Source organism: Canis lupus, chromosome 35 (genome assembly GCF_011100685.1).
Source record: "Canis lupus familiaris isolate Mischka breed German Shepherd chromosome 35, alternate assembly UU_Cfam_GSD_1.0, whole genome shotgun sequence".
Lineage (NCBI taxonomy): Eukaryota > Metazoa > Chordata > Mammalia > Carnivora > Canidae > Canis > Canis lupus.
In genome coordinates this window covers 26102572-26111390 of record NC_049256.1, presented here as the reverse complement: position 1 = coordinate 26111390, position 8819 = coordinate 26102572, and the positions used below count along the sequence as shown (strand labels likewise).

Here is an 8819-nt window from a genome sequence, read left to right as displayed (position 1 = left end):
GCTTAGAGTAAAGCAGATTACCCTTCATAATGTGAGTGGGCCTCATCGATTCAGTGAAGTCCTTAAAAGAAAAAAGACGTTCCTCTCCTGAAGAAGAGGAATTCTGCCTGCAGACTGTCTCTTGACTGGAACTGTAACGTCAGTTCTTTTCTGCGTTTCCACTCTGCCAACCTACCCTGCAGATGTGGCTTTGCCAGTCTTCACAATGACCTGTGCCAATTCCTTAAAATCTCTTCCTTTCTTTTTCTGGAGAACCCTGCCTAATGCAACATATATCCACACAAAGATTTGTCCCATTAATCTTCACAGCAGCCCTCTTCTTAATAGCTAGAAATGAAAACAGTGAAAATGTTCATTTGCATGCGAATGGAAAGCAAATGGTGATATAACTGTATAATGGAGTACAATTGAGCAATCAAATGGAGTCAGCACTGATACATGAAACAATATAAATTAATCTCAGAAATACTGTGCTAACCAAAAGAAATCAGGAACACAAGAGTATGTAGTATATGATTTATAAGAAATTCCAGAAAAGGCAAAACCATCACGGCAGAAAGAAGCTCTGGAGTTGCCTCGGGCTGGGATGAAAGTATAACTCAGTGGAAGGGGTATGTATTGGTTCTATTGCAGTTCTAAATCACCACTAATTCAGCGGTTTAAGACAACATAAACTTACTATCCTACAGTTCTGGAGGTCTGTCTAAAATGGGTCAGCAGTACTACAGTCCTTCCCTAATCTCTAGAAGGAAATGTGTATCCTTGCTTTCTCCAATTTGTAGACACTGCTGCCTTCTCTGGCTAATAGCCTGCAACTGTCCAACCTCTGCTTGTGTCACATCTCCTTCTGTGACCCTGACTCTTCTCACAGACCCTTGAGATTGCATTAGACCCAATCCCAATAATTCAGGATATTGCTTCATTTTCATATCTTTAACTTAACTGCACGTGCAAAGTCCCTTTTGCTGTGAAAAATAACATCCTTGTAGACTTCAGGGATTAGGATGTGGACATCTTTGGGAAGGGGGCATTGTTCTTACTATCACAGAGCACAAAGGAACTTTTGGGGATCATGGAAGTGTGCTCTACTTTGTGGCCATTCTTATTTGTGTGTATAAATATGTCAAAACTCATCAAAATCTATGCTTAAAATGAGTGCATTTTACTGTATGTAAATCATCTCATAATAAAGCTGATTTTAAAGCAGAAGAATCAGAATCTTACACAAACCATTTTGGGTTCTGCTTTTTTTCACATAATAATATATCTTCAGGGATGCCTAGGGGCTCAGCGGTTGAGCGTCTGCCTTCTGCTCAGGGCATGATCCCTGGGTCCAGAGATCAGATCCTTGGGTCCAGAGATTGAATCCCCGGGTGCAGAAATCAAATCCCGCCGGCTCCCTGCGAGGAGACTGCTTCTCCCTCTGCCTATGTCTCTGCCTCTCTCTCTGTATCTCTCATGAATAAATAAATAAATAATCTTTAAAAAAACAACAACAATATATCTTCAGCATCTAACAGATGCAGAATAACAGCTAATTATTGCATTCTGAAGAGTGGAGAGATTTAAACAAATGTTAAATAATGCATACTTTTCTTTTGGGGCTCTTTTAATGCTCCCAGTTTAGGCAGAACGTGCTTAGTTTGAACATTATGGAGGTCATCTGCCCCTCTGCTCTCAAGTTTTCCAAAGTCTCCTCGTTGCATACATTCCCTCCATCAATGATGCAAAAGGTTAGAACATTTCAGATTCAACTTCTGAATATGTCAACTTTTTGGAAAATGAGCTCTAATTTTTCCCAGTGTACAATATTGAAAGCACTATATGAAAGCTCTCAAAAATACTGCTAAAATAGAGATTCCACCTTATATTGCTAAGTGATGAAGGCAAGTTGCAACACATAGGCTGAATTTTTTATGGGAAGAAAACAAGAGTTTGCTTGTACAAAGAGAATTGGAAAGAATCCATGAGCAAGTGTGCATAGAGGTTACCTATAGAGTTGGAAATCATTCTTGGATGGATGAGGCATAAGGACAGAGGAAAATTTTCACTGTACTTTTTAATATTTTCTAACTTTGGAAACACTCGAATGTATTTTTACCCCCAAATTAGACGTTTAGGGGTGAACAATGAGCCTTTTCTCAGAATGTTTATAGTGAAGCTGCCTTACTTTTCTACCGCGCTGATGTTAATTAGAACATGTTTCACACATGGCACTTGAAATACCTTGTTTCATGTTTCAGTGAACTAGTGGAAGTCCCAGATATGGAAGTGTAGAAAGTGCAGGCGGCTTTACAATTTCTTCCCACTTGGCAATAATCCAAATAGGTCAATTTTCTTTGCGAGAATCAGTTTCCCAATTGGGAAAAAAAAAAAAAAAAAACTTCCACAAAAGAATCTTTTCTTTTTCCTTTGCTCAGTCACTGCTATCCTTTGTAGATGGAAATCAAAGAAGGATCTAAGGCAGGGCAAGTCAGAGAAGACTGTTCAAGCTGTCTAAATTCTCAAGGAGACATGTTTCCTGTATTGATGGAGGGAGGCCTCAGGTGAGTCTGACACCCTGAGGTCTGTTTGCATGTAAAGGTAACGAAAACCCTACAGTCATGCCCCACACGGGCATCGAAGCCATGACCTTGGCATTATTAACACCATATTCTAACCAGTTGAGCTAACTGGCCACCAGGGGACACCTTTTTACTCCCTGTAGAGAGTGTAATAGAAGCCAAAACCATTTCAGGTTTTTTTCCAACACAGAACAGGAAATTCTCCAACTCTTCTATCCCCTTCTTGCCTAAATGTACCTGCCCTATTTTGCTCAACTTCCTTTAAAAATATTCTCCATTTTAACTTTCATCTGTGACTTCTTAAAAACAAAACAAAACAAAACAAAACAAAACAAAATAATGTGACATTAGGTCTACTGGCACTCCCAGGTATTTCTGTTCTGCAGCTGCATCCTCTGGGGTTGGTACAGGGGAACTGCGCAGAAATGGTAAAATACAATACCACATGGCCCGTACGGGTCTCGAACCCGCGACCTTGGCGTTATTAGCACCACGCTCTAACCAACTGAGCTAACCGGCCACCTGGTGGCAGTTCTCCCCTCTGTTTAGAGGATGTAAACAAAGACTGAAGGCATCACAGTTTCTTCAAAGTAGGGTCAGGGGGGAAGGGGGTGTGATCAAAACAAAAAACACAAAAGATAAACAATTAAAGAATTAACAAAAAAATCCCCACATTCTTTCTATTTTGTTCTCCCAAACCGTGGATGACGGAAAAAAGGAGAGAAGTGTAACACTTGGTATGAACGAAGAACCCTCCTCTCTTGTGGATCTTTCTCAAATTGCAATTCTGACCCCAAAAAAAATCTGATCAAAATCGCCAAGAGGGGTTTCCTTATTCTCTTACCCATTTGTTATTGGCTTGTCTTTTTAAAATTGATTTCTAGGAATTTTTTGTCAAGTGTTTGTCATGTGCATGTTTTCCTTCAGGCTTTTCCTTGTCTTTCCATTTCTTAATGTTTCTTAATGATATTTTTTTTAATGTGAAGTTTTCATTTTGATAATGTTAGCTTATCCTTTTTTATGTATCTTACACTATTCTTTTCTCCCTGAGAAATACTTGCCTGCTACAGGGTCATAAATAATTTTTCTATTCTTTTCTAGATATGCTATCGTTTTAGCTTTACATTTAGAACTACTATCCACTTGTATTAATTTTTGAGTATGGTATGAGATAGCAGTGAGGTTAAAATTTCCCCGCAAGCTCTGAAGCTCAGAGAATGCTTGGGAAGAGAAAGCAGTCTAGCACTCAAGCCAGACTCATTCAGATGTCAAGTTGTAAAGAAGTTTGCAAAAGAAATTGAGAGAAGGTCTATAATTTATCTGGTTGCTCCAGATCATTTGTTTAAAAGACTTTTCTTCCTCCCTGATTAGCATTGTCATCTTTGTAGAAAATTGATTAATCGTGTGTGTGTCTACTTCTGGACTCTGTCAGGTCTCATTGATCTATTTGTCTACATGTAATGCCAAAACCACATTGTCTTAATTATTGGAGCTTCATAGGAAATCTTTCTTTTTTTATGATTTTATTTTTATTTGAGAGAAAGAGAGCATGAGAGGAGGGAGGAACAGAGGCAGAAGGAGAAGCAGGGTCCTCACTGAGCAGGGAGCCCAACGCAGAACTCAGATCCCAAGACCCCAGGATCATAACCTGAGCTAACAGTAGACACTTCCCACTTGAGCCACCTAGATGCCCTGGAAATCTTTTGATCAGGTACTACTGGTCCTCCACTTTTGCTCTTCTTTAGAATCAATGTTAGAGATTTATGTAATGTTGAGAGTATGGTCAGTGAAGGTGCATAGAAAAGGCATTTTCACAATGCCCCTGGAGTTCTCACTTTGGGATAAGGTTATGCCTGCATCCGCACCAGCGCAGAAACCTCCAAAGCAGAGCACCCAGGAAAGAAGCCCTACTTGGTCACGTTTAAGGGTGGAATTTGTGTGAGACAAACCAGGGGTCTCCAGAACACACTGCTTCACCATTTCTTAACACTGTTTATCCTCATTATAATTAAAAAAAAAAATTCAAATGCTTCCTAAGATATAGAGCACCGCTGGTAAACTGAAAGTAAGGTAGGTGAACCACACGTTTGCCAATCCTCGTAGTCCTGAGAAGTATTTTTTCGAGCTTTGATCCAATTTTGCAATCTTTGAGCTTCTTGAAAAGAGTTCATGTGAAAATTGAGGAAGTTGTGAAACATGGAACTCAGATGGATGTGTTTGCTGGGATGGCATGGTTCCCTCTCTCAGGGACTCAGCACTCTGGTACAGAGGGCTTGGACAAAAATTAAAATAAGGTCATTTCACATAGAGCTCATGGCTGGAAATCACATAAAACAGATGATGTGATAGGTAGTGACTGGGACATGGAAGCAATCAAGAAAGGCCTCTCAGAGGAGGTGACATTAGAGTTGAGTCTGAATGTTAAGAAGGAAGTAGTCATTTAAAGGTCATTAAAGGAATGACCTTTGAGCAGAGGGAACAGCTACTGGAAGTAGGAATTGGCTTTGGGGGATGCCTGGGCATCTGCTTTTGGCTCAAGTCATGGTCCCAGAGGAGTCCCTGGATCCAGTCCTGTCTGACTCCCTGCTCAGTAGGGAGTCTGCTTCTCCCTCTGCCCCTCCCTTGCCCCTTCTCTCTCTCTTTCTCTCTCTCTCTCTCAAATAAATAAATACAATCTTAAAAAAAAAAAAAAAAAGGAATTGGCTTCGGATTTTAAGTAACCAAAGGGGCTATGCAGTTGGCATGTAATAGAGAGAGTAGTAGGAAATGAGTTCAGAGAAGAGTTCAAAAGCCAAAGTATGCAGGGCCTGGTAGCCCTGGAAAGGAATTCAGACTTTACTCTGATTGTAGTAGGAAGCTATCTGAGGGTTTGAAGCAGAGGAGTGTCATCACCTGACTTACCTTTTGAAAGAATCCCTGTGGTTGCCAGGTAGGGAGTGGAGATTAGGAGCCAAGGATGGACAAGGAGGACAGGAAGAGGGAGCACCTCAGAATTTTCCATCCTTTTATAACATAGACTGATGCAGACAGAGAGTAACGCTATTTATAGAGCAATCCTGGGTGAAAAAATGGGGCTGCCTGTTTACAGGTAGCCGGCCTGGAGGCTCAGGCCACCCCAGAGGTACGATATATTCCATGATGTACACCTGATAGCTCAGCCTGCCACCTCTGACACATGGCGAGGGCAGCTCTGAGCTCTGGGAACGCTGGAGAATAGAGCCTAGCACCAAACCCAGTGTCAAGTTGCAAAGAAGTTGCAAAGGAGCTGGAGAGACGTTGTATCCTGCAAAGTGGAAGGGAAACCAAAAGTGTGTGAAGAGTCAAGGTTAGACTTCATTCTTTCATTTCCCAACAGGCACTGAGCACCCACAATGGGTCGGACCATGGTGCACATGTGTAACATACGAGAGGGAGGCATGGAGGCTAAACAGAGCCCCGCTTGAGGGACTATGTTTCAAGATCAGGAAACAGAATAGGCCACACCTGCTGAGCAGGGCTGGGCTAGAGCAAAGACTTAGTCCTCAGAGTTTGGAGTCAAGATAGGTGAGGGACTTCCTCACAGGACAGTGGACTTGTGGCTTCTCTTACCATGCCCCCCCCCCCCCACACACACACCTAATCCTGACTTGTTTTTACTTCTGTACTTCCTGGCTCCCCAGAGGCCCAGCTCCCCAAAGGTGCCGCCTCCCTGACTGGCTACCTCCTGTTCTGCGGGCCACAGCTCCACTGAGGCACCACTGAAGCAAGCTGAGCAGGCACCCAGGGATTAGGCCCACCCTCCCAGAACTGAGATGGGATGGCGGGCCGGGGGTGGGGGGGGGGTGGGGAGGGGGGGGGGGTCCCTATCAGGAGACTTAACCAGAGCCCTACACCCCCAGTGTTGGAAGCTGGAAGTGCCAGGAGGTGTCTGGTAGTGGGAAGCGATGGTGAGGGAAGGGTTAGGAAGGAAAATTGAAAGAGAGAGAGAGAGAGAGAACAAAGATTAAATGGCAGAATGAGAAATGGAAAGAGTAAAGAGTATCAGACACACACAGAGACGGCCTCAGGGAGACAGAGCCTGAGAAGCAGCACAGGAGAGACAGGGCAAATCTGAAGAGAGGGAAACAGAGGCAGAGATAGAGGGTGAGAGAGAAAGTGACTAAGGTGACACAGAGAGCAAGGTCGGGGGACACAGGCAGCGGTGACCGCCAGCGGCAGGACATGCTAGAGAAGAGGCAGAGAGAGACCCATTGGAGAGACTGTGACACAGAAACAGCTGACTAAGAACCAGTCAGTGAGTTCTCATAACACACCTGATTTTCCCGTGCCTTGATTTCACATTCCCCAGTTTCTAGAACCGTGAGAAATAACTAGCTGTTGTTTCTCAGCCGCCCCGCCCATAGCGTTCTGTGACAGCAGCCCGAACTCAGACGGAGGGTGACCCCCTGTCCCTTTGGGATACTAAGAAGAGACAGAGATTGCTGTTTTTGAAATTAGGGTAAAAAAGAAATCAATGTGAAATGGTTCCAGAATTATATGACACAAAGCGACTTTACAGCAAGATACTTTAAACAATAAAAAAGGACAGCCAGGAAACAATTAGTAAAATGCTCTCTAAAATATCAAATAAAATACCACTATTCACAATGAGAATAATTCTCCTCGTATAGTTACATAACTCTCTGTCACAAAGCATTTTCAGGCAGGAGTGACGAGGATGTTTGCGGACCCAAGTCAGTTACATGCAGAACAGGTGCTAAAGCCCAATTTTTGGGAATTTCCTCTTTCAGAACAAGCTGCTTTCTCCTGTCCAGTGAACATGTCCAGGGTGAGGTGGCCACGCAGGGAGTGGCGAGGGTAGGGGCCCCTCAGGCCCTACTCCGAACCTGGCTCTCCTCTGCCAGCCTGAGCCAGGTCTGCAGCTGCTGGAAGATGCTCTGTGCAGAGGTGGGGATGGCGAGTCAGATACCAGCCTAGCAGGGGACAGGGACATGTACATTAATATGCAAATGCAGAGCTGCCGCCTCTTACCTGGCGCCCTAGGCGGAGGCTGGGGGAGTCTGAGGGCCTGTCCGGTGCCATGTCCATGCAGTGGGAAGCACTTGGGATGAGAAGGGCTGACTCCAAAGGACCTGAGGCTTGTGTTATGCTTAGCACATGCCAGGGGTCTGTGTCCCCTGGTAAGAAAGGGAAGAATGTGGTGTGTTGCACCTGGAACAGGTGGAGACCTAGGAGTCAGGTTGTGATGGCAGGCTTACCGTTAATGAAGAGCACTTGGGTGGCCCCTGGGGTCTGGCCACCGTAGTAGGAGTTTGTCTGGGCCACAGCCTGCACTACAGATGAGGCTGAGAGCCCAAACACCTGCTCACATAGCTCTAGCTGGGATGGCAGTGCTGGGACCTGGGAAAAAGGGCACCTGGGGCCCTCACAGGTGATATCTGTGGAGGGAAATACCTATGAATGTGGGACATACAACCCTCCCCTTCCATAATCATCCATAGCAATGCCCAAAACAGCTCCATAAGTTCCCAGTCTCATTAGAGAGACACCAGGCATCCTCAGACAGTGACAGCCCAGAACATCGTGGCTGCGATGGAAAAAGGCCTGGGGTGGGACAAATCCCAGAGGGAGCACAAGAGGCTCCAGAAAAGCAATCTGCCAGGGATAAAACCCTCAGGAGTCAGGAGTGAGCCAAGCAAAGAGAATAGAGCCCCACAAATAGGGAAGACAGAATGTGCACAGGGCTAGAGAGATAAAGAAACACTGCAGCGGAATGCACAAATTGGACCGTGTCTCCCTTGCTTGGAATCCACAGCACTCTTAGGCTTATGTGCACTCATTGCTTTCTTTGCCATTTATTGAGCGCTTCTTGTGTGCTCAGATGCATTGTGAACAGTAATGGGAACACGGTAGCATCCAAGACAGTCCCAGGCTCTGCGGTGACAGGACTCCCAATGTAGAGGGGAAGATAGGCAATGAGGTCTGTATGATGAGGCTGGGGAAGTGCTCAGGAGAAGCACACAGAGCTGTGGAGGAAGTGGGAGGGGAGGCTACAGCAATCAGGAAAGACATCCTAAGGAGGAGGCATGTTGTATTGAGACTTGAAGATAAGTGAACCATGTGACAAGAGGAAGATAAGTCATCCAGGACAAGTAAACAGTATGTGCAAAGTTCCTGGGATGTCAGGGAAACTGGTATATTGAGGTGAACTGGAGAGCTGTCCGGGATGAAGAGTGGGCAGGGCTCAGTGACTACAGGCTAGGAGGACAAAGGAGA

General features: G+C 44.6%; 1 protein-coding gene and 1 non-coding gene across 2 annotated transcripts in view; both read right to left on the bottom strand.

Moving 5' to 3' along the window:
• Positions 1 to 3010: 3010 nt before the first annotated feature.
• Positions 3011 to 3084, bottom strand: TRNAI-AAU. The gene has a single exon. It is a non-coding gene; the product is annotated as a tRNA-Ile (tRNA).
• A 4053-nt stretch (positions 3085 to 7137) lies between these two features.
• PRSS16 (serine protease 16) overlaps positions 7138 to 8819 on the bottom strand; it is a 31908-nt gene continuing 30226 nt past the window's right edge. Inside the window, exons 12-14 of the mRNA XM_038584429.1 lie at positions 7802 to 7981; positions 7575 to 7720; positions 7138 to 7480 (exon numbers count right to left, since the gene is read on the bottom strand). Of these exons, the coding sequence (XP_038440357.1) occupies positions 7412 to 7480; positions 7575 to 7720; positions 7802 to 7981 (395 nt within the window). The 3' untranslated portion in view covers positions 7138 to 7411. The remainder of the gene's footprint in view (positions 7481 to 7574; positions 7721 to 7801; positions 7982 to 8819) is intronic.